Source organism: Rhea pennata, chromosome Z (assembly GCF_028389875.1).
Source record: "Rhea pennata isolate bPtePen1 chromosome Z, bPtePen1.pri, whole genome shotgun sequence".
Classification (NCBI taxonomy): domain Eukaryota; kingdom Metazoa; phylum Chordata; class Aves; order Rheiformes; family Rheidae; genus Rhea; species Rhea pennata.
Window position 1 is genome coordinate 59,515,708 of NC_084702.1, and position 24,922 is coordinate 59,540,629.

At 35.5% G+C, this 24,922-nt stretch overlaps 1 protein-coding gene across 1 annotated transcript in view; it reads left to right on the forward strand.

Annotated features, from left to right (window-relative positions):
- Window positions 1-24,922, forward strand: part of ADAMTS6 (ADAM metallopeptidase with thrombospondin type 1 motif 6) — a 144,452-nt gene that overhangs the window by 93,151 nt on the left and 26,379 nt on the right. Inside the window, exons 12-19 of the mRNA XM_062599217.1 lie at window positions 970-1,115; window positions 3,416-3,479; window positions 9,457-9,559; window positions 10,660-10,793; window positions 12,521-12,644; window positions 13,952-14,032; window positions 18,753-18,916; window positions 21,037-21,175. Coding sequence (XP_062455201.1) covers window positions 970-1,115; window positions 3,416-3,479; window positions 9,457-9,559; window positions 10,660-10,793; window positions 12,521-12,644; window positions 13,952-14,032; window positions 18,753-18,916; window positions 21,037-21,175 — 955 coding nt within the window. The remainder of the gene's footprint in view (window positions 1-969; window positions 1,116-3,415; window positions 3,480-9,456; window positions 9,560-10,659; window positions 10,794-12,520; window positions 12,645-13,951; window positions 14,033-18,752; window positions 18,917-21,036; window positions 21,176-24,922) is intronic.

Consider the following 24,922-nt stretch of genomic DNA (forward strand, 5'->3'; position numbering starts at 1 on the left):
GCGGTTTCAGTTATCTTAATGTTAAATGCTAATATGTATTTATATGCATAACTACTTTGTATCTAAGTATATTTGTTGAGAATAATCTACATAAATTTATTATTAATACAGTGTTTTAATATTCATTCTTTAGAGTTGTGCACTTAGACTTTTCTGTTTGACATGCTTGATGATCTAGAACTGACTTTATATTAAAATGAAATTTCTAATGAAAAATTAGGGATTTTCATTCATTTTCTTTGACTAGCACTGTGCAATCATTGTTTATGTCAAACTGCTGTTAATTTCTTTTTTTCTGAATAATGACTGAAAGTTAAATTTTGTTTTCAGTCTCTTTTGTAAAAATCTGAGTAATTCAGGTCATTCTCAGTGACTGCATTTACCTATCTTTAGCTCTTCAGACCAGACAGAACTCATCTCACACACACTGCTGGGACTGAGGCTTTAGGTGAGCCTTAGGACTCAGGAAAGAAAAAACTTGACTTTACTGTACCAACTAGTATAAACCCAACACTGAGTTCATGAGTTTGACAAGGACATGTCTACTTGTCTATGTCTTCTGTGCCTGTCTCAGTGTGTTTTGTCATTTTGGACACACGAATCGTCTGGGCACTAGTTTTCAAACGAACTTTGAAAAAGGATCTTAATGTCTAAAGGAATAATGTGCAGCTCCCTTAATGTAAAACATTGAGAAGGATGTGTGAAGAAGAAAAAATCTTTATTTTAAGCTTGCTTCTGGTGTGTATTAGGGATTTATAATGCAGGATTTAGTGAAGATAATTAACAAATCACACACACCTTCCCCAATGTCTAAACATGGCTAGAAAAAGCAAAATACTACTCTTGCTATCTATACAGAGACTGCTAATGCCTATAATTGGTCATTGCTTGACCCTTATAGTTTTGTGTCCTGATAACTCTTACCAGCCTGGAAACTAATTGTGTGTTTTTTCTTGTGAAATCTTTCAGTGGTGTTATCAGGGAGAATGCGTAACTTTTGGCACTTGGCCTCAGAGTATAGATGGAGGTTGGGGACCGTGGTCAATGTGGGGAGAGTGCAGCAGGACCTGCGGAGGAGGAGTCTCCTCGTCTATAAGACACTGTGACAGTCCAGCGTAAGTAGCTAAAGTAAGCCATAGCCAACAAAAAGACGCACTTGGAAATTATTCAAAACTGTGGTTTCACATTTATCTGTAAAATTGTTTTGCTGGCATGCCAACATTTGTCTTCAAAATAGCAGACAAACAGCTACACAAGAGAAGCTCACTAGATATACTTTCAGAATTTTTTAACTGTATATATTATGCATGCACACTAAAGATAGCCAGGTTTGTATTTGGTAGTAACCAGAAAAGTTTTCTTTCTGAAACTTACCATTCATGCAGAATACACTTAAATTATGCCTTAGATTTCTTACTACTTAAAATATATATCATCTCTCATGCTTGTTTAAGATATAAATTAACTATTGCCTGTTATATATTGAAAAAGCTACACAGAATATTTCAAAGATTTTGCATACAGCTTTTTACATACAAAATGCAATTAATAATATTACTGTGCATACAGTACATTTATACCCTATCTCATCCAGCACTTAGTTGTGGCTTCCCACTGACTCTTAAAACAATTCAGCTACTTCTCTCCCTGCCACTACTACCTCTTGGTCCATCTACTCTCAAGTGGGGCCAGCTTCTCCACTACAACTTGGTCTGTTTTGTGTATCCGTACTGGTCGTGTTATCTCTGTCTGCTTTCCAAAGTCCTGAACAGTGTTGCAGAGAAGGTCTGTCAGGTAAGTGCTCACCTCTGTGTCATTAGCACTTCTCAGATCAGGAATTCATGTTATTTATTTCCATTGCTGTTCTTTGCTGAATGAATCACTGCTTTTTTCTGTTGCTGCTTGCCCTATACTCGTTACCTCATCACACCTATAGGTCTTTGCGGAAGGATATTTTTTATTAGTCCGCTCTTTGTTCTAGTCTTATACTACCTGTTTTCATGCCCATTATTAATTTCAAAGACACTTCCCTTGAAAACATCAGACTTTTCTGTTTCTTTCATGAAAATCATTCTGCAACTTCTGTCACTGCTTTTTTACCTTATCTCTGTACACTAGCTAACTAAAGATCTTTGTTGCTTGTAGCCATGTTTTCCAGGACAGACTGGTACTTTGCTCTGCTGGAAAGACATTACTGCTGTTTGAAGTGGTCTGTTCACATCCAGGCATTAGCAATAACTGCGAATCAAATCTGGCAGATACCACTAACTACTGAATTCATTCAAAAGCAAAATTATCCATGTGCATAGATAACATGGCAGTCTGTGTTACTGTGAGAGAGTAAACTAAATACATTATTTTTTTCACAGGAATAGAATGAGTACAGATAATACTTAAAGTCTGTTTGAAGCATCAGTAATTTTTTAGAGTTTTTAAACTATTCCTTTCTCCCTGTATGTCAATAGTTATGTTGAAAGATAATTGGATCTTAGATGCTTAACAGTGCAGCAAGCAAGTGCGATTTTTCTTTTATATGTCTGCATTAGGAAAAAATCCTCCTCAATTTATTAATTAATATGAGTATTTTAGGGTAATGTCTGACATGCAAAATAGTTTAAATTTTCATTTTAGTTAGCTGTAAGTTCTTTTAATCTTATATTACAAAACAAAACAAGTATTTTTCCTTCCTGCTTTCCAGCTATGATGAAAGACCTGGTGTATGGTTAATCTTCCATTTAAGTCAATGATATTTTATTATTTGACCTCTGTGGAAGATAGCTAAGCTTTTTGAAGAATCTGGGAACTTTAAGAGCAAATTTTGGCTTAATCACGCTAATAGGAACCTGCTTACTCTGGAGTTGCTTCAGATTTACTAATGCATAGTTTAAATCAGAATCAGATTCTTGAACTAGAAAATGCAATCTTTGCTACTGACTCTAGGAGTTTAGCAGGCAGTGTTTCTGCATTTTGTTATATTTTCAAGTGTAATACGAGAAGATTTAAAAAAAAAACGTTTACACACATTTCATTTTAATTTAATAAAGCAAGGAAGTAATTAAAAACAATAACATTTTTGGTGCATCTGAAAAGTAATTTGATTGTATAATTCGGAATTTATTCAAACTAGATAAATATTATGTGAGTGAAGATGTTAAGATATTCAGTTCTGTCCTGCATCTGTTCCAGTTCAAGTCAATGCTAAAATACTCATTTAATAAAATGATTGAAAATCTCACCTTGAATCTTAATGAGGAATTTTACACATTTGTTGTACGTTTATGCACATTTATTTTTATTTATATGTTATATAATATGTAAATATATCTCATGAACTTGTATTTATACTAATAGTATATAAACATCTCATGAACTTGTGTATTTACTAACAGAACACATAAAACGCATGTTTCTGCAGGCCTTCAGGAGGAGGAAAATACTGTCTTGGAGAAAGGAAACGATATCGCTCCTGTAATACTGATGTAAGTAAATTATTTTCTCTATCAAAGTATAATCAACTTACTTGTTTTTCTTTTTGGCATGAATAGATGCATTTATTTCCAGTTTGGAAAAGAATTTATGAAAAATGTGAATTTTGCATTTTATTAGCAAATGGTCCTGTTGGATACCTCTATATTGCAGGCCCCCTACATGTCTGCTGCATGTTGGGGTCCCTGTCTCAAAGTTGTGCCCAACTGCAGACTTCACATTAAGGCTTAGAATGAGTTCAACATCAGCATTCATGTTTAAGGTGAGCAAAGATCATATGAGTTCCCATGCCACACCAGACCAAAAGTCTGTCTAGTCCAATATTCACTCTGTTAGGTGAACTATTCAAATCCTTAACTATACTTACTGTTAGACAGTTTTCCTAAAATATAACATAGTTTTTCTCTTCGTTTAAGACCCTTGCTTATTCTATCCCCGTTGGGATATAGAAGTGAGCTGACCATATCCCATCTGTGGCAACCTTTTACATGTTTGTAGACAACTGTCATGACTCTTGGCAGTCGTCTTTCCATTGGACTAACAGCTGTATTTACTGCACTCTCTCTTTAATCCCCTTTGGGATCCCATTAATGCACATCTTTTTGAAGTGTGGTACCCAAATCTAGACACAATACTTGAGCTCTCAGAACTAAAAGTAGCAAGGGAGGATCATGTCATCTTAGTGAAGAGATTCTGTTTGTACGTTACACTATTGTGTTTGTTTTTCTTAAAATTGTGTCGTCTGGATCCTTTATTAAAAAACTGCTGTTAGGAAATCATTCCTCATCTTGTATAGCTGATTGCTCCTATGTAAATGTAGTAATTTGTCTTTACTGAACTGCATCCATTGGTTTATTTCAAAGCACTCCTCCAATGTCTCAAACTTTTAAAATTACAGTTTGGTATTCCAAAGCACTTGCTTCCTACCTATACTCAGATTTCAATCAATATTTTAAATAAGAAATTGGAAGGGAAACTTGCATTTCATTTCAAAACAAATAGGCTGACTGAGGCCAGACGGTTTGGAGATGCCATTGTTATGATTTTACTGTGAACAATTTTTTTGAGTATACCTTTTGGGTATGTTTTTTCAGTGCATAAACATAGTGTGACTGACAGAAGTTTAAATTTACTATCTTAACGGTTATAATGATTGTAGTCTGTTTCTTCTATACTATTTTAGGGTTTTAAGTAAATAAGAACTGCTGAGACTAGTAGATTTTATTTCAAAATTTATGATGGTCCTTATTGCTTGACATTTTTAATGGAATGATATGTTTGATTAATGTAAGTGTTAAGAGCATGCAGATCTGTCATAGTTTTTGTGAAAAATATGTTTGTACATCTTTTCTGTTGAGGGTTTTTTTTTCCAATGTCAACATTCATTGCCCATCTGTAATTTTAAAAGTAGCCTCCCTAAAGCCCCTACTATTCATAAACAAAAAACTCCTTCATTTTGACTTCATTTTTCTTTCAGAGATGAGTTAGTTATGTTGCCCTTTCTTATGACCATTTTCATTCTTTGGAAGCAGCACACACACTCCTACTAGGCATATTTCTCATCAAAGACTTTCAAAGCCATATATGACTCCTTAATTCAAAAGGCATCTGCTAATGGAAACATTGAGATCAGCAGAAAAGAACATTAGCTAATGAATTCTGGAAACAAAAGGGTGGTAGAAAGAACACAATCATCAGAATCTTATTTTCTAACACCAGTCACTCTGGCTCTTACAAAAATACACATATTTTTCCAACCAAAGTACTTGTATTAAAAAAAAGTGCTTATATAATTGCAGGACACATAATAACTTAAAGTAACTCATTGTCTGATTAAAATATATATAAAATGTGAAGCTTAATCTGGGAACACATCTAACACAGTAAGTATTTCCTCACTTTTTCAATACAGTGATAAAGGTTCTGTGAGTGCTTTATTCATATAAAAGCATGTACATATATATAGTTTCAGAAGATTCCTTCTTTTTTTGCCTTTTCTCTTAACAAAATGTGGGCAAATGATTTTTGTTAGTTCCTTCCTTTACGCGTGTGTTCGCAAAGATTGTTCGTTGCTTTCATAATTCTTAGCATTTTCAAAACTATTTTTTTTTATTTGCATTCATGTGAAGAGCTGCCTGTTGGAACGGTGGTTGAATCTCAACTATCACCCTTCTGGCTGTGTTTCTCATCCTCTGTGATACACAGTACAGTCCTTTCTTGATAAGAAACCTGATGACGTTCAGTCACTGAAATCTGCCTGCTTTGAAGCTCTGAGATCCATATAGGTTTTTGTGAGATCAGATTGAGATTTTTGTCGACATTGATTCAGTAATTTGTTAACACTTTTAAAAATATTACTCCTTCAGGCTTAAAATTTTTGATACTCTTTCTAAATTCAATGCGTTTTCACTCAAAATTAGAATCATTTCAGCGTGTTCTACTCAGGACCTTCCTCAGACCGGATTATAAGGTGCTATGTATTTGTTGGGGTCCTGCCTCATGTTTTGCAGTCTCCCAAGAGAATTTGGAGACACAAACAAACTGTATTGAATGCATTTCTTGAGTTACTTCCTCTAGAGTAGTAGTGAGGTACTCAGAAAGATAGGAAATAAAAATATACAACAGAAAAATTTCTTGCAAGTGTAGGCTGTGTTTTATAATTCAGGCTACAGGAGGTTGCAGGCTTCAGGCTCATTTGGTAACTGCAGTCGTCAAGAGGACTGGCTGAAGACGTTACTAAATCCAGCTGAAACTAGAATTCAGACTAATGGTTCAGTGTGTTCAAATCAGTGATTCAGAGGAAGAGCAAGATCCTGAGATGAATGCTAGCACTTGTCAGTATTCATTGAGAGGATATGGCCACTAAAATGGAAATATATTTTTTACAAAGGTGATGATGAAATTTGCTGATAGATTAATGGATTTGTGTTGTTAGAGCCAAAAGCTTTGGTATTGTTAGTGTATGAAACCAATTTAACTGTGCTCACAGTGTAGGAGGCAAGGATTTAATCTACAGGACTGCAAACTGCAAAAACCAAAAAAAAATACTGAGAAATCTTGCATTCCTACAAATCATTTATTTTTATATAGGTGGTATTTTTAGGTCATACAGAGATGTAGTGGCTATGCGAAAAAACCTAGAGTTTGACAGGCTTTCAGTCTGTCTCCTAATTGGAGGTCTTATTCTCTCTGCAAACTTTGCTGAAGCAATACTTGGCTTAAGAAGGTTAAGTTACATCTAAGTTCTCAATGCTGTAGATTGTTTCAAAACAAAAGCAACCCAAACTCTTTTATTTCCTAAATTTTTCTTCGTCTTTTGTCATTCCTTCTTCAGCGGTTTGGCAAACTGAGAGAATGGGTTTTTAGCTTTTGTTTTTCATAGAAAACAAATTATTTCTAAGGAAAAAGGTTAACCAACTAAATACTTCAGTATGCATCTGTCTTGTGCAGTTGCAGCGGTCATCCTCTTCAATGACAGCAACCATTTCTACACCTTAAAAAGCAAGACTTTTACTGGAATGAGTAAGCTGGAAGCTAGGATGTTATTCCGCGGAAGTATGGACTGGTAGATCCTAGCGTTGATCATTCAGATCGGCTCTTTCTCACACTGTGGAAAGTGACAGTTGTTCCTTGCATATACGATGCTTTCAGGAAAAGGGTTGCGTAAGCCCTGTTTGTCAGTTGGTGAATCCCTGGAAATCTAGTTTCCTATACCTTCGCACTTCTCTTTGAAAGCTGTTATCTCAGTGGCAACCTGAGAAAAGTAGGAAATGCTCGATGCAGAGAGAGTGGTCTTAAATGTACAGGAGCTCCCACCCTTGCTGTATCTTCAGAGTGGAGTGTTCATTCAGCCGCTCTGTGTTCTGCCCAAGTGTGATGAATGAGTGGCTTTGCTCCCACCATCGCTGTAACCTCTTCTGGGTGCACCCAGCCTTGCCTCTGCTCTTGTCAGCAGCGGGATTCCAGGCTGAGCGTGTCTGCATGTATGTGGTTGGTGGTGTACCTTTAAGAAAGTAAGAGGGGACAAACTGTGATTTTAAGCAGTTTAAATTGTGGCCAAAACTGAGTGATATTTAGTATAGTGAAGGAAAGACTCTGCTTTGCCTGCCTCAAAATACATCCAAGAGCACCATCAAACAGGAGAAGTAAGACTACATCTGAAAAGTCAGATCACAAGAATTTGTTTTAACAATATAAAAGTGGAAGTCATGCTCCTTCTTTCTTATTATTTGTATTTTATTGTGTTGTCCTAATGTAACTACTTCAAAAAAGGTTTTGGTGATTTTTGTGGTATATGGTGGTGGTTTAATTAACTTCTAATGGTGGCTTCGTGGTAGTATAATGGTAGTTTAAATACCAGGCTTGTAAGTTAGTATCTAAGCATTTGGAATTGAAGAGTAGACCAGAATAGTGACCTGTATTAGATTCAGACTCAAGCTTTGAAGTAGGTCAGGTCTCCTGCTTGAAGAATATGATGCAAAAAGGTGAATCTAATTGCTGATACTAATTTAAAAAGGCAAATTTACAGTAGTTTATTTTGCTTTTTCAAAATTTATGTTATTTACAGGCAATTATGTTTTATTCTCACTATTATGATCTAAAAGATTATAGAATTAAAAGTATTAACAGTACCAGTGTGTACTGGTAAACATATTCGAAATATATTTTTAATTAGAAAGGATAGAGGAGTGTTTTATAGAGAAAATTTTAAATTGCAAGACTATCTGATGTCTAGTGTTTTTGTTTATTTTATGCCAGTTTTAAAACTGGAGACAATTTCTGTAGTTTCTGAATTATAGTACAATGGGCTGGCTGTGAGAGGAGCTGGATTAATGTGTTCTGAGAATTATAATTATTATGTTAATATTTGCATTGTGCAGTAATTTTTACTGTGAATGTTTATACAGACCCTTTCACTTGAATGCTCTTCAAATTCCTGAACAGCACTAACTGGCTTATGTATATAGGAAGACTAGTAAAAGTGCCATAAAATAGACTCCTCTGTAGCTCATAAAACAGTAATATTTATTAGCAACTACAGTTTATTTCAAACAAGTTTTCTCTTTTTCAGTCTAAAAATGATTTTAATGATTTTAATCTGTATTTCAAATACTTAATCTGATGAAGCTTCCAGTTAGAACAGCTAATTAAACATCTATTGCAATGTTTAATATGCTATTTGAATACTATGGGTATTCAAGGTTAGTTGGTATTACTACTTCAAAACTAAACCTGCAGATGAAAAATGTGAAAAATTGCAGGGCTTAATTCAGTTTCTTCTGAAATTCTCTTCTAACATAAATTTCACCTATATATACCTTTATTCCAAACAAGGAAGCTACCTTCCAGATTTGTAACTGGAAATGAGAATTAATGAAAATTTAAATGAAAGCAGTTGTGATTTCTCTACCCTTCGATATTGCCAAGAATCAGGACCAAACATCATATCTGGTCTCATTCCCAACCTTAAACAATGTTTTTTTTCAAAGCTGCTTATAAACAAAGGTGATAATAGGCTGCAGCTCTCTAAAAAGTGTTTTAATTTTGATTATTTATGTCTTAAAACCAGATCTCAGTATAAGTGTAAAAACTGAACCTAGAGCTCTTACCAAAATGTTTTTTGTTTTCATTTTTTGGCTGGGTTTTTTGTGTATTTGTGGGAAGATATCTGATGAATTGATTATGAAGCATATTTTGACAATATTTTGACTGTTGAGTTACATGTAAACTGTTGTAACACTTAACTTGGTTTAAATTACTTCAGTTATTTCTTGCCTGCTGAAGACTACAAAATGGACACTTCAACCTGAACATCAGTTGAAAAGGAGTAAAACAAGTGTCAGAATCAGAGCCACAAAAATAAAGCAGGGAACAACCATACTAGGCTCTTGCGCTTTTATTTGTAATATAAGCATTTTCTTTTATGTTGATATTTCCAAGAAATTGACCATTTTATTGTTATGGTTTTAGCCATGTCCTTCAGGGGCCCGTGATTTTCGAGAAAAACAATGTGCAGACTTTGATAATATGCCTTTTCGGGGAAAGTACTATAACTGGAAACCCTACACTGGAGGTAATGTGTAACTTTGCAAATATACTAACATACTTAAAGTCTTTGAAGTCATATAAATATTATCTAGAAAGTAACATCTGTTAATAGAACGTTTTAATCAATATGCTACGTGCTAAGTTTGCTAACCTTGTACTTTTGTCAATAGTTGAAAATGTTAAAGAAGAGCTGTCTGTATTTTGGTAATGTTTTGCTTTTCTATGAAGGGGAATGAGCATCATTCTAGGGACTCTACTCTAAAATATGGAGCCTTTTTCAACCCACAGTCACAATAGAGCTAGGGACCTTATGGGTGACCTGTAAGTGCCTTTGATGCTGCAGCGATGAGTTCAGTATAAAAATCTTGTTCTTCTTACCCAAGGTGAGAGTATGAGGAAAAGGGGAAATAGCACTTACCAAAGTCTCTATTATTGAGTTATAAATAATTGCAATGTGCAGGAAAAGGATATTTTGAAGCAGGAGAGACTATTGTAATTGTTTTGTCTTCTCCAGACGCTTTAATCAAGCTTAATGTGGTTTCTGTTATCTTCTGGAGTTCAGAGGTTGCCCTTTGATTATGTTGTCTTTTTATGGTCTAAACTTCGCTTGAGTAAGTCCGTGGCCTCCTTTGAGTTTTAATGAATTTATTTATTTAATTGAATTGGATGATTTTATTCTTAGTTTTTTAGATTATGAGCCCAGAAGGGACCATTTTGATCATCTGGCCAGACTTGTAGTATAATTCAAGTTATAGGACTAGATTTCTAACTGAAATAGAGTCTGATCATGATTTTTGAAATTTACACTGGACAATTTACTAGAACTACATTATTTCATTATTCATGTTTTTCAAATGGTGAAGTGGTGTCTTTATTATTTTAAATTGTTCAATAATCATTAGGGTTGTATTAACATAATGGAATCATTATGGAGCCAGCCAACCTTGCCATATCTTGCTATAAGCTGAAGTAGAGAAATCAATCAGGGGAAGTAAAATAAAGTGTATATGTTATATATGTCAGGTATGAGATAAGATTATAAATTTCAGATCTGATTATGTATCTATTTTTAGTTATTAACTTTTCAAGAATTCTGTTATTTTTTTCTTTGCTTTCATTGTCTAGGTGGGGTTAAACCGTGTGCATTAAACTGCTTGGCTGAAGGTTATAATTTTTACACTGAACGTGCTCCTGCAGTAATAGATGGAACTCAGTGCAATGCTGATTCACTGGATATCTGTATAAATGGAGAATGCAAGGTTACATATGTTTTATAAAATACTTCTGAATTATTTTTTGTTTGGTATTTGTTGTCCTTCCTCCTATACTTGGTGCTGGTACTCACTTATTATCTACGCGAAACAAGCTTGTTTAAAAGCCAAGTTCTTAATGAAGGGGTAAGATTGAGACAAAAAGATAAGTATTTGCATAGATGAGACAAATCATTTGAATTTCGGTAGCTTCTCTTAGATATTAAAGCAGTTATATCTAGAATTCTGCATTTTTTTCTCTCTTGTTTTATGTTACTTTTCTGGTCTTTCTGGAAGAATCACTGGAAGAGGCAACAGGAGACAAACAGATTCTTTATATGCTTTCAAAGCCTGTTCCATCATTCCAGTTAGAACTCCGCTCTGGCTGAAAGACAGTACATGTGGAAATTTTATCCATTTCTGTCTAGGTCAGCCTGTTGCAAACAATTCAGCTGATAGTATAATCAAAACAGGAAGTCATCAATATTGCTCTGTAGTTCTATGAAAAAGATTGCATAACCATGCAACTATTTTCCCTTTACTTAAGATTTGATTTTCTCGTAAGCTTCCGGTAGAACTGTATTACATGAACTTGAAGAGAATTGGTGTTACCTGACATATTTTCGATTACGTTCATCCCACTGCTGCTTCAGTTTAGCAGAGCATTTAATTATGTACTTAAGTCTAAACATCTTAGTAGTGCCGTTGACTCTTAAAATTGTTTGATTTCACTGAAATCACTAGCTTACCTGAAGCTGAACCCTATGCTTGAGTACTTCGCTAAACTGAGGGTTGGAGGTTTGTTTATTGAATAACGTGATGAGATCAAAAGCATTTGCCATGTATTAGCAAGCTTATCAAAACAAAGTATAGGAAGTAAACTGGAAGTGGTATGGAATTCTGATGTGCTTTATACATAAGAAGATGTTAGTACTTTTGAGAAATCTTTTAAAAATGATAATCATTTGCTGATATTATTGACAGTTCCACAAAAATGAATACAAAGATAATTTGAATTCAAGACAAATTTTAGAAAGATCAGAATTAGATTTTGCATTTTGCAATAAAATATAAGTTTACAATTTTTTTGAGTTATAGAGCTCTTATGTTTTTTCCAAAGGCTTTCAAATCCTGTGTAAAATAGCATGTAATTCAGCCTTTCACTAAGCTTCATTCTGTATTCATTCTTGCAGTGAAGTCGTTTACCCTTTAAATTCAAACTTCTTATTAAAATAATTAGGATTGCATAGAGTAACCACAAGCTTTGGTGCAGGATGTGGAAAGATGGTCTGTCAAGCTGTAAATTCCTTCGGAAACAAACATACTATTTAAGTTGCATAAGTGCTTAAAGAATACAGCAAATACTTCCTTTAGCAAAGCAATATAGATGAAACACAATTACCTCTTGTAATATTAAATAAAAATTGCACAAATCATTTATTAATAACCATTGTAATTATTTGTGAAATGCAGCGAGATTCCCTTATGAAAGTCACTGTAGAAAGATTAAATATTATTAATCAAAATTTAATTAATAAAACAAAATGTGGACTGTTCCACTTCCTTATTTTCTTCCTCTGGTAAGTGAAGACCCACTTATGATAACAGCTATCCAAAACATAGCAGGTGAACAGAGACTGGAATATCTCAAACTTTAGAGAAACACTTCAGAAAAACTATGAAGATAATGGTGCAAAGAAACACCATCCACAATATTTTTTCTCACCTGTTCTCAGCATGTAGGTTGTGATAATATTTTGGGGTCTGATGCAAAGGAAGATAGATGTCGTGTTTGTGGAGGAGATGGGAGTACATGTGAAGCCATTGAAGGTTTCTTCAATGATTCATTGCCCAGAGGAGGTATGCATATATATATCCATTCTGTTGTATAATGTATTTGATGACTATTTTGCAAATACAGTGATCAGCTGATTTTCAGCATGACGTTGCTGCTGATCATTCATGTGGACACCGTAACTGCAGCTGTAGTTCATTTAGAAAATGTGACTTCCTTTAGCATGGTTGGATTTTTTTTTCAGTGATAGTTTGGATTTATGTAGAATACAATTTATTTAATTACTCAACACTTAGTTCTCTTGGACTTCAGTGCACTTAAAAAGAAGTATGCAGTTTGTCTTTATTCATTAGTTATGGTCATATGTTAAATGATGTGCACAATTTTAATGTGTGTGATGCAATCTGATATTTAATCATACATGAAATATTAGGATAGAAAAAATCCAGAGGCATCTCTGAGTTCTTGTTATTAAGATCTCAGGAAACGTATATGAGCACTTAGTTGAAAGCTTAGCTCATAGAATGCAGTATTAGCATTGCCATCTTCATATTATTAATAGTACTATTGCATCTACAGTATCATGTCCAGTTTTGGGCCCCCTGATAGAGGAAAGATATTGATGGGCTGGACTGAGTGACTGCCACTGGAGGCCACCAAGATTGTTGAGGGCAGGAATACTCACTACCACTGTGCATAAAGTCTGAGGGAACGAACTTTGTTTAGACTGGAGAAGAGAAAGTTTGTGCAACCTTCTAATACCAAAGAGGAGGTCATAGGGAAGAGACAGCCAGGCTGTTCATGGTGGTGGGTGCATGGTGGGAGGATGAGGGACAAAGACTGTAAGTTGAAACAAGAGAGATTCAGACTGCATATAAGGGAAAACTTTTTCCCCATGTAGACAGTCCAGCAGTGGGCCAGGTTGACCAGGGAGGCTGGGCAATCTCATCTTTGGAGGCTTTCAAGAGCCAGCTGGATAAAGCCCTGAGTAACCTGGTCTGATCTCCTAGCTGATCCTGCTTTTAGTAGGAAGTTGGACTAAATGACATTCTGAGATCCCTTCAGCCTGAATTATCTTGTGAACTTGAGGTCAATTTGTACCTTAATTACTTGTGATTCATTGTTGAAAAGTCTTTATTAGTGTTAAAAAAAAAAAAAGGAGTTGCTGACTATATGTTAAATTCTTGCTATCATTTTCACTTTTGTGTCTGAAATTTAGAAAGTTTTCCTTTACATCTCATGAAGAAAATAATTCAGGTACATTTGACTCTCATATCTTATTAATTATTAATAGTAAAAAATTTACTGTTAGTTTCATGATTTAAATGTTATTTCTTGTTGTTATCTTAAATAATATATCTTTATCTTACAGGCTATATGGAAGTGATTCAAATTCCAAGAGGTTCTGTGCACATTGAAATAAAAGAAGTGGCAATGTCAAAGAACTACATTGGTAAGAGGATGGTTTACGTAGCAGACTGTTAATAAGATAAACTTTATGATTGATTTGAAGATACAATTTTCTGGTTTGGCCAAGCAGGAAGTAGTATGCATAGTAGAAGCAAAGGAGGGAATGGTAGTTTAGACGGCAGTAAGAGAGGTGCAAAAAGAGCAGCAATTGTTTAGGATGTATTTTGCTGAAGCAGAGCTAACGAAGTGCAGCATGTGAACCCTCCTTGTCCACATCAATGCAAAATCAGGTAAACTTCACTGTTCAAAGTGTCAGACATTGAGCTGAAGTAGATGAAGAACTCTTTCATGATCTGCGGTCTCACTCTGTGAGTCTCCCCAACCTGGGCAAGTCTCTGTGAGGGGACTGTACTATTTTAAAGCACCGTGTTATTCTTGGAACAATCTTTCAAAAACAGCCAAAGTGACTTAGACGATCTTTTAAACAATGCTGTCCCTACTGTAACATAGTTTAACATACTAATTTCACAGTTTTTCTGTGTTGTAGGTACTCAGTGCCATTCCTATTTTATATATAAGGGAAATGAGGCACAGAAAAACTCTATGGCTTAATTGAGATCATTCAGGAAGCCTGTGGTGAAGCACAGAATTAAATTCCAATTCTCAGATTATCTTTTCTTTTTTTAAGAATTGTCTTATATTTGCCTTGCATTTTTGTAATTCTAATATGTACTAATCTGGCTTCATCAAACTCAAAATAGGCATTTCTGAAAGTTTTTGTGTCCTGAAGTGCTAAGCATTCAGTTCACAGTAATGCAAGAACACCTATTTTTCACTCAAAAATGGCTCAGAGAGCTGATGAGTTGTACTGCAAACTAACAGATTAACATTACCAAAAGCTGTTAGTTTTTTAGGCTGAACAGCAGTTGACTAGGCTACTTTGTGAATCTTAACTCCATAAGAACAAAAATGTGCATTTGGTGTATCTGTAACATTAATGTGTTGGAAAGGAATACTATGTGGGTAAGTATGAGTTTGAAGGAGGTATATTAATTTCTAAATTGATTGTATTAGTGATGGTACCTGCTACTTCTAGTTGTCTACTTTTCTTTCGGCTTGCCCCCACTCTCCCATAATTCAGCAGATTATCAGTCTCCCTCTATTCTGCAGGAAGAATAACATCCACTACTCTAGCAACAAGGAATGTTTATTGTTCTTTCAGGATCACACTTTGCCCAGCCCCTCCCCCTTGTCAAAATATACCGCTGGTAAGGTTGCTTACATACCTCGGACTTGACACGTCAATCAGAGGCGGTGGGAGAGAGGCATACAGTGCATCCTATCTTGGTCATTTTATGCTAATAACCACGTTGTCAGAAGGTCATTTGTAACTTTAAAATCACCAGTATTAATGTTATATTCAAATTAAAATTGGGTAGCTCAAAGACAGAATAAAGGAGATACTCTTAGCTGCCACAGTCAAGTTTGTTACTCTTCTAATTTATAAGCAAAGGAAAGTGATCCGGAAAAGCCGTTAGATTGGCGAATCTATATAAAATGGCAGAAAAACGCCAAATTTTTTGCTTAAGTAAAAAATATAGGCAGCTTCTTTGGTATTTAATCTGGCCACCAATTTGAAAATGTAAAATCACAGAAGCTCTTGCTAACGCAAATGGGAGATTCTTCTCCCTCACCGATTCTTTGTGTTTCCGACTTGCAAACGAGCCTTTACATCCCAATGAAATGTAATCTTACCGACTTTGAGGAGCCATTTTATTTTGTTTCCGATGCTTTGTATTGTGAGCATGAACTAGTGTTGGATCACCAGTTCCTGGGGAAGGGAGTGGTTATAGTTTGTCTCCTCCCTTAAAAGCACTATACAATCATTAGGTTGTTAAAAATGTGTTTATCTTGTTAAAATAGGTACCTCAAGGGTGTTGTTTTAAAGACATTTTGTTAGTGGCAGTGTCAATTTCCCCTGCTCCTTCCTTATCTCTATGGAGTTCTGTCTGGTGTTCCAGACCAGTGTTTTGTGTAGTCACTCTGTGAACCGGATTAGGGAACTGATTCAGCTGAAAATAACCATGTAAACATATTATTATATTGGGTTTTATATGCACTGCTGCCAAATCTGTGAGCACAGTCTAAGAAATCAATTACTCCATTTGGAAACGCACAAAAATTGAGAACAACCTCCCTCTGTAGCTCTAACATTGGCTTCAAGGTTTCTTCTTTCTTCCTTTCAGTTAGCAGGCTGACTCGTAACAAATATCTCACAGTTGCTAAGTGAAGATCCAGTTGTTTTGCAAGCCCTTGCCTCATGTTTAGGCTGCAGCTAGACATTCGGCAACTTTATTAACTCAGTCAGCACGTGTCCTCCCTCCCTTCCATCTCTGGCTCCTCATTTCTGCAGCAGCATCACTCCTTGTGTTGTGCCAGCATGAGTGCATGTTTCTGCAACTGCATAATAGATCTGTTTTTAAACTGATGTGTCCAAAAAATAACCCAGCAACAACAAAATTGCCGGTTTCTACTGCTGCTGAAAAAAATGTATGTTGCGCAAAACTGTTACCTTTCTTGAAATGAATTCGTCTGGGTTGACATCTTCGCTTACATCCTTAAGCGACAGTGTGGAATGCTAGTTTCCCTGGGCTTCCTGCGTTCTCAAGTTCTTATAAGTGATTTGATTAGGATATTAACTTGTTTCTTCTGTCTTATATGCTAATAGCATTGTGTCACTGCTTCAACATTGTCATGTAATTATATTATTGGAATGCTGCTCACAGCTGTGTGAACCTCACCTAGGCATAACAGCTGACATTGAACAGATCTATTTACACAATGCAAATGCATTTTTCTTTGGCAGGCAGACAAGTAAAAATGAACTGCTTCACTTTATACATTAGTTTGAATATATATAGTATATAATTGATAGCATATAAGGTCAGAATGATTAATTATGTAAAAACATACATGAGAACATTTGCTCTCCTGTGTTCATTTATATGTCTCATTTGTTCTCATTTATATGTCTCAAATGTAATTCAAGAATTCATCTTGTTACTTGCTGTTAATAGAGAGTAGACATACTGAAAAGAAAACATTTGGGAATAACAGTGGTGGAATAAGAGGCACTTGAATATGTCTTGCTGGCATTGAGAGATCCTGTGACAATTCTATTCATTGAGCTAGATCTTTTGAAAGTAGAGTGGATAGAAATTTTGGCTATGTGGCAATGTGACGTCACCAATAAAACAGAATATTGGTGTTCAGCTGTAATTATTATTACGTTATTCTGTATATCTACTTAAGACAGATAAATATTTGGAGTTCTGCTCCTTTCTTTTAATACAGTACTGCCTACAATTTATCTTGTTCACGTTTTTTTGCTAGCTACTTCTCTTGTACTACACAACCCATATAGACATAAGGAATCTGAATTATTTTGCTGTAACTGATTGTGTCAGAGCTAGTTTTCTTCACCCAAAGCATATGTGCAATTCCAGAGTAAATCCAGGGAACTCAATGGAGTTAGATCTATGCTATGGAAAGACATTCTTTTTCAGACCTTATGGTACCAATGGAAATGGTTACTAACCTGTGCTGAATGTGACTGTCACCAGAATGTTGTTGCTTCTCCAACTATTTCCTCTTTGTATAAATGCTCTCTAATCTATTTTAATAAATTTAAGCATCATTTATAGCATCACCTATAGAAAGAGGTGTTTACTGTTTTCCTAACTATTTAAGCTAAAACATCTGCCCACAAAGATGTAGTTGAGAATAAAGCTTTATCTCAAGATATATTATTACTTATGATTGCGATGTGGATTCCATGGCCAGCAAAGTTGGAGTGTTTTGTCTCAGCAAAGACCAGATCTCCATTTAATTGCATATTTTCAGTCACCATTTTCCTTCTAAGAACACATTTTCTTTAAAGTAAATATGAATGCCAAATAATCTAGTAATCTTCTTTGTTACCTTAAGTTAAGAACTCAATATCTAATTAACAGAATATTCATCTTAAGATACAAAGTCAGTTTCATATTTAGAAACTTAATCTGTTTGGTAAAATATCAAACATACGTCCTTGAAGAAAATCTGCTTGTCCAACCTAATCGGTCAGTTTACTAAGAAATTTATATTTTACCTGCAGTGCTTCTGTGGGTGAGGGCTGTAAATTAGGAATAATAAGACCTCTTTGGAGATGACATAGCTAGTATTTGCTCTTGTGATGTAAATATCTTGCATTTATGCTTTGAAAAGGAAAAAAACACAGGATAAAGGAGCAAGAGATGAATTGACCATGTTTCAGACTCAGTCTTCCTTCTCCTTTTTTTCCCTCTCAGCTTATTATCTGAGATACCTATGTTTACTTTTTCCCATACTACAAAATACATAATCTGAAGATTAGATTGGGAGCTGATCATAAATTTGACACCTGCATACATCTATGTAGAACAGAATACATTGCTGGTGGGCTCAGCTTTAGGGTTAAATACATATTGCAAATTGCATGTGGCATTCTCTTTTATTTCTTGTAGCACATGTGTGTTGAAATCTGCAAAGTATGCCTGCCCATTGAAGATTATGATAAAGGCAATATTGTCAAACTGTATGAGGAGTATTTTGACCAGTGATAAAGAAAAGGTTTTTATGTGTGAAGTTCACATACATCTGACATATTAGTAGTTTAATTTGCAATGGCTTCTCTATTGTAAATGCTGCTTCCAATTTTTAGGTGGCTTGTATTTTTTTTTAAGCTTTAAAATCTGAAGAGGATGACTACTATATTAATGGTGCCTGGACTATTGACTGGCCAAGAAAGTTTGATGTTGCTGGAACAGCTTTCCATTACAAGAGACCAACAGATGAACCCGAGTCTTTGGAAGCCTTAGGCCCTACATCAGAAAATCTCATAGTCATGGTAAAGTTATAATTTATATATTTCTGATTATGTGCTTATATTATGAGGAAAGATGAGGCCATTAATGGAATCAAAATAGGTAGCATTTACAAAGAGCATACAACTTGCCAAGTTTGCGACTTTGCAGTAATTTTTTAATTCAACTTTCTTACCTTTCAAAATTGACAGGCAAACATTGTGATGAAAAAGGGGGGTAAAGTGAGGATACCCCAGGAAATCTTACTGAAAGAGTTTCCTTTCTGTGTTCAGTGTGCTTCAAAATAATGGTAGCATAAACTGTAAATGGGATACGTATTGTGTCTCTGCATACTTCTGATGCATGAAAGTGTTGAGAAACAGCATATAGCAACTGCATCAGGCTGTGATGGTGATGTGTACAGAGTGCATTTTGCTTTCCTAACAGATCTGTAGATACCTGGTTTTGCACCTGGCCTATGGGTGAAGTATACCATATTTGTTACTGTACTTCTTACAAACACACCAAGAGTATGGAGAACAGATACTCAAGAGTATCATGATTTGACCTATATTAAAGTATGTTGTTTTGGCAAATGTTGCTCCTAGTGGATTGTACAGGGCAATAGCGAGCCTACTGTTATGTTGAGGAAGAGGATAAGAACAGGTTGATACTTCTTCAGTATATTCTGTCAGCTTCCAGATTTGCAGCTTAGGGTTTGTTTGAGCCAGATATGACACTTCTGTGTATAGAAAGATTGCTCCCTGGGTATTTACATCTTAGGCAACATTTTTGAACACCTGAACCCTTTTTTTTTCAACTGCAGCTGCGGATAAACTAGAGAATCCATATAGAATGAGTTACATGATGATTATATGCCTTCCTCATTTAGTCAGTGCCACTGACCTTCTTCCTAGAAGTTTTCTGCTTTTCTGTCCAGTAGAGATAGGTAGATATGCCTCTGCAAAATCTAAAAAACTAGAAAGGAATGAGAGGTAACTCTAAGATATATCAGATTGCTGAATCTTAGCATACATGATATATAAGCAACAAGAATATTTGGTAGAGGATCAAAGACTACACTTAGAGCAGAGTGTTGGAGAGGTGATATGTTTAAAGACACTTCAAAACTGAGGATAACCAAAAGCTCATAGTGACTAGTGTTGCTAAAGCTGTAGTGAGAGTTAATGGTATTCATTAAAAGCTAATTCTCCTTTTCATCAAACTAATTCTGTTGGCTAATACAATAAGGGGAAATGACCTCTGTTGTTGTTAATACTATAGTCCCAAGAAGTATAAGCAAGATCAGAATACTAGGTTCACATCTACTGTGTGGGTCTTTCCTCACAAGATTTTAGTTAGGACTTAAAATCATGTTTCATTTTTGCACAGTAGTGTCTTTAACTAACATTGACCCCAAAAAATTATTCAGCTACCAAATTATTTTCCATTATTTAAGATGAGGAACAGCTGCGAGAGCTGGGCCTGTTTAGCCTGGAGAAGAGAAGACTGAGAGGGGATCTTATCAATGTGTACAAGTACCTGAAGGGAGGGTGTCAAGGAGATGGGGCTGAACTCTTTTCAATTGTCCCGTGTGACAGGACAAGAGGCAATGGGCAGAAACTGAAGCACAGGAAGTTCTGCCTGAACGTGAGGGCTAATTTCTTCACTGTGAGAGTGACAGAGCACTGGCACAGGTTGCCCAGAGGGGTTGTAGAGTCTCCTTCTCTGGAGATATTCAAAGCCCGCCTGGAAGCAACCCTGTCTAACATGCTCTAGGTGACTGCTTGAGCAGGCAGTTTGGACTAGATGATCTCCAGAGGTCCCTTTCAACCTTATCGATTCTATGATTCTATGTTAATTTCATGAAAGTCAGCTTTCTAAAATTGTTATTTCAAGAATAAAGAGTTGACAGAAGTTCTGAATTTGTGGTAGTAATAGGAGGTGGTGGTGAAGAAAGCTCACCTTATACAAAGGAAAAGTATTATTGTGTATGTTTTAAAAGTTAGTCCAGATTCTTTTGGAAATACCTGAAAGAACTATTTTGGCTTGTGTTACTACGTTTTTCCTTCTACAAGATGTAACACACACCTAGATTAAATATCACAGTAGTTGCCTTCTGCTTGCCTGTTTTAATGGTATAACCAGTTATTTTCAACTACAGATTCTGCTACAGGAACAAAATTTGGGTATAAGGTATAAATTCAATGTTCCCATCTCTCGCACTGGCAGTGGAGACAATGAAGTTGGCTTTGCATGGAATCACTTGCCTTGGTCAGAATGTTCTGCCACTTGTGCTGGAGGTAAGACACATACCAGGCAGTCAAGCTAAAGGGTAAACTGAATTGCAAGATACACATTACTACATAATTTTGTGGGTAACTAATTGAAAATATTTCTTTCAGATACGCTTCAGAACTTAATTTAGTGAAAGAACATTTATTTTATCACATTGAATTTTGTTTGTTTTCAACTACATTTAATATGTGCAGATTTTTGTGTTAAATACAGTATATTTTGGCACAGTGTGTCTCTGCTGATGCTTCTCCTGAGATTCTCTTGAAGCTGGGATGTTTGCTTTTCACAGGAGCTTTCTTGATAAAGGACATCTGAAGTTTTAAGTAAGGAGATAAAAAAACAGAAGGCAACTCTAAATAAGGGATATGTGTCTGTGTGTATGTATGTATGTATGTGTACTTCACATGATCCTTGTCAGCCCTCCTATCCTCTAGCTACCAGACTTCAGGATGGATATTGGCAGCTCTTCTGTAGGAGATGATAACAGCCGGATAATACCTCCCAGCCCATAGCAGTATCTGAGAATTGTTGCCTATTGGCAGTGGTGGGGGATTTGTAGGTTGTCCCATGTGATTTGATCATGGGTGCCTTTTGCCCACAATTTACTGTATTCCTAATCCTCCTCCCTCTAGTGGCCACCAATGCAATTCTTTACCTCTGGCTGGGAGAGCAGGACAGTTGGCTTCCTTCAAAGCCAACACCATTGCTGCTGCATGGACTGGTGAGTAGAAGTGCTGTGTGAGCAGCATCTTTCTTCTCTCTGGAGACTGAATGCATCATCTCCCTGACATACCTCAATTGCAGAAGATCAGAGAGAGAGCTTTAAATCCACCTGAGAATTACAGCTTTCTACTGTGCAGCACAGTCAGTAGCAAGAGGAAACAACTTTTTATTTAAAGAACCTTTTTTTTTTTTTTTTTTTTTTTTTTGCAACTAGAGGTGTTTGTGTTTAGAGGCATCTTGACTCATCTTTCTACTGGATCCTGCTGTGATTGTTATGAGTTGTTTGCTGTTTAAGTACTGGCAGTTTGCTTAGCTGTGTGTAAGACAAAGAGCAATAAGGTTTCACTTCTGTGCAGCTAAACAAAGCCTTGTGAGAAATAGGGGCATGTGCTGAATTTGTTTAATATTATTATTGTTCATTTGTTGGATTCTTGTAACCACCTATGTGTCAGACTGCTTTTTTAACTAATATTTTAGCATTGGTGAGTCTAGTAGAAAAACCAAAGTTTGAGAGAAGTAGAAGGGTACAGGGGAAGTGCCCATCTCAGCGAAAGACAGTTCTAACTTTCCAAAGCTGGCAAGTACTGCCAAGTCCTGTTTTTATGACTGCAAGCAGTTAATGATCCTTCTGAAGTCAATAGGAAAACTCCCACTGATTTAGGTAGAGATAAAATTTTGCCATGTATCTTTAATCATGCAAATCATTGTCATGTCACAGATTCAGAACGATAAAGAGAAAATGATTGGATCTAAAGGAGTAGGCTTCTGCCGAGATAAAAACGTTTGGACATAGTTAATTAACTTTTAAATAAAGACATGTGAGTCACTGACATTCACAGTCTGTGTATATTGATTACTCATTTGATTTTTTTTTTCTATTAAAAGGTTTTCTTAAGTAGCTTATGGTGACTAAACATGGCACTTTTTTCTCCTTTCATTCAGCTTAATGCAAGGATATACTATGGTAACTTATTAAGATCTATACTCAGAGAATAAATATTTCATTGTAGCTGTAATTCATGTAAAAACTGTATCTATTTTCTCCATATGAATATCTTCTATTCCCCCCAGTTTATGAAACACCTTTTACCATATGCCAAAAGAAGACACAATTCTATAAAGGAGCTGAGTCAGGGAAAAAGAAAAGGGAGACAGAGATTGTGGAGACAGACACAATAACTAGAAAAGTTAGCTAATATAAATATGAAGTGTAAGAAATTTTAGAAATGAAGCCACTGCATGGCTTTGTTTATTTCTGTAGGATTCTTTCTGAGGTCCAGTACTGAAATTCTATTTATTTGAACACTTGTCTTTAGAAGAGAAATTTTGCTCTATATCAAAGGATAAAAGCTCAAAAATTAAAGAACTGCCCACTGAAAGGTTTGGTTTTTTTTTTGTTTTTTGTTTTTAAAGTAATGAACATGTGCGAGAAATACTTGTGAGGAAATTACTTTTTATTTATGATGTTGAAAAAACAATAACATCATTTGGGTACAGATTGTAAATAGATGAAAGGCATCAATGTTTCTCTGCCTCTTGCTGTAATTTGTACAGCAGACCTGTAGTGTAAAGACATTGAAGGTTAGAAAAGGTTTGAGAATACGATACTCCATCTTCATCTAAGAAAGCTGTAGATGAAGTCCAGCTAGATATACTTTTATATTAAAGCAGAGAATAGGAAGGTGAATATAAATTCTAATGAACATACTTCACTTGTACGCATCTCTGAACAAGTCTGTGTTCTGATGTTATGTCTTTTTGTCTAGGTGTACATGTTAACTTAAAAAGCTATCTTAGCAACATAAAGAAGTTACCTGGAAATGACAGATTCAAGGGTAGCTGTGAAATTGTATGTTGTTTGCTGTGGCTGTGGCTGCTCTATGAAACAGGAACCAATTGGCCTCCCCTCCTGAGGCTGCATTACAGGCTACCTCATGTCCACATCCACACTATTTAGGCCACCCCCCCCCCATATCAGACTGACTATATTGCACATAGCATTTGACCAGGTCTATGACTCTTAAAGCACAGTTATTTTTTGCTTTAAGCAAATAATATAAGCATATTATTTGCTTATATACTTTCTGATTCAAAGAAGTTAAAATGTGTTAGGAGTGTTGTTACAGCCTACCAGAGTGATGTTTCTGTGTTGTGAACTTGAGGATATGTGTTGAATGTCATGAAGCGGAGCACATGGTTTCATTCGTTTTTAGTATCTTGCTGGACCTGCCTGTCTCTTAGTATCTGTTCTTAGGATTCGAAACGCAGAATTGCAGCTTGTCTTTTTGTACACCAGAACAAGCATTTTCTATGTGGAAAAACTTCTCTTTAAAATAAAAATTCATTCTACCTGAGCTAGTTCTTCATCTCTGGGAACACTGTTGTAGCACTAAACTACAGATGTTCTCCATAATAACTTTGGGTTTTTTTTCCTTTAATTTCATCGATAACTGTTCTACTCTGAGTAAAGAGTTTTAGAAAGGAAAAGTTATTACTATCTCGTTTAAGTATTTCCAGTGTTGATACAAATTAAATCTCAGCCTTTACCATAGATTCATTATCTAGTAAAGAAAAAGTGTATTATTTTTTATATAATACTATGTAGTCATATTTGAAGGGGAAATCTTTGTAAAAATGCATGCCTGCTCAGAGCTGTGCGACAGATGTGCTGAATTAGGGAACAATTATTTCAAGTACCAGTGCTATTCAAAGCCTCTGTTAGACCTGCTTGCAAATTTTTGTGTTTCAACTATGTTTTTTTTATACTGTAGGGCTCTGTGAAATCGTGGTAGGTTTGAACAAGACTACAGGAAAACAATTCCAAAGTGTAGCACAATATATATAAAGGGAAGGAAGTGAGGGGAAGTTTCCCCTTTCCTAAGGAGAAACTTGAATGCTGAGAAATAGGAAATAATAAAATGAAGGTTGGAAGGAGAGGAAGAAAGTACTGAAAGAGAAAAGGACAATATATATTACTTAGAGATCACTGAATTATAGTTTTATTCTCATGCCTGTCTTTTCTTGTATCT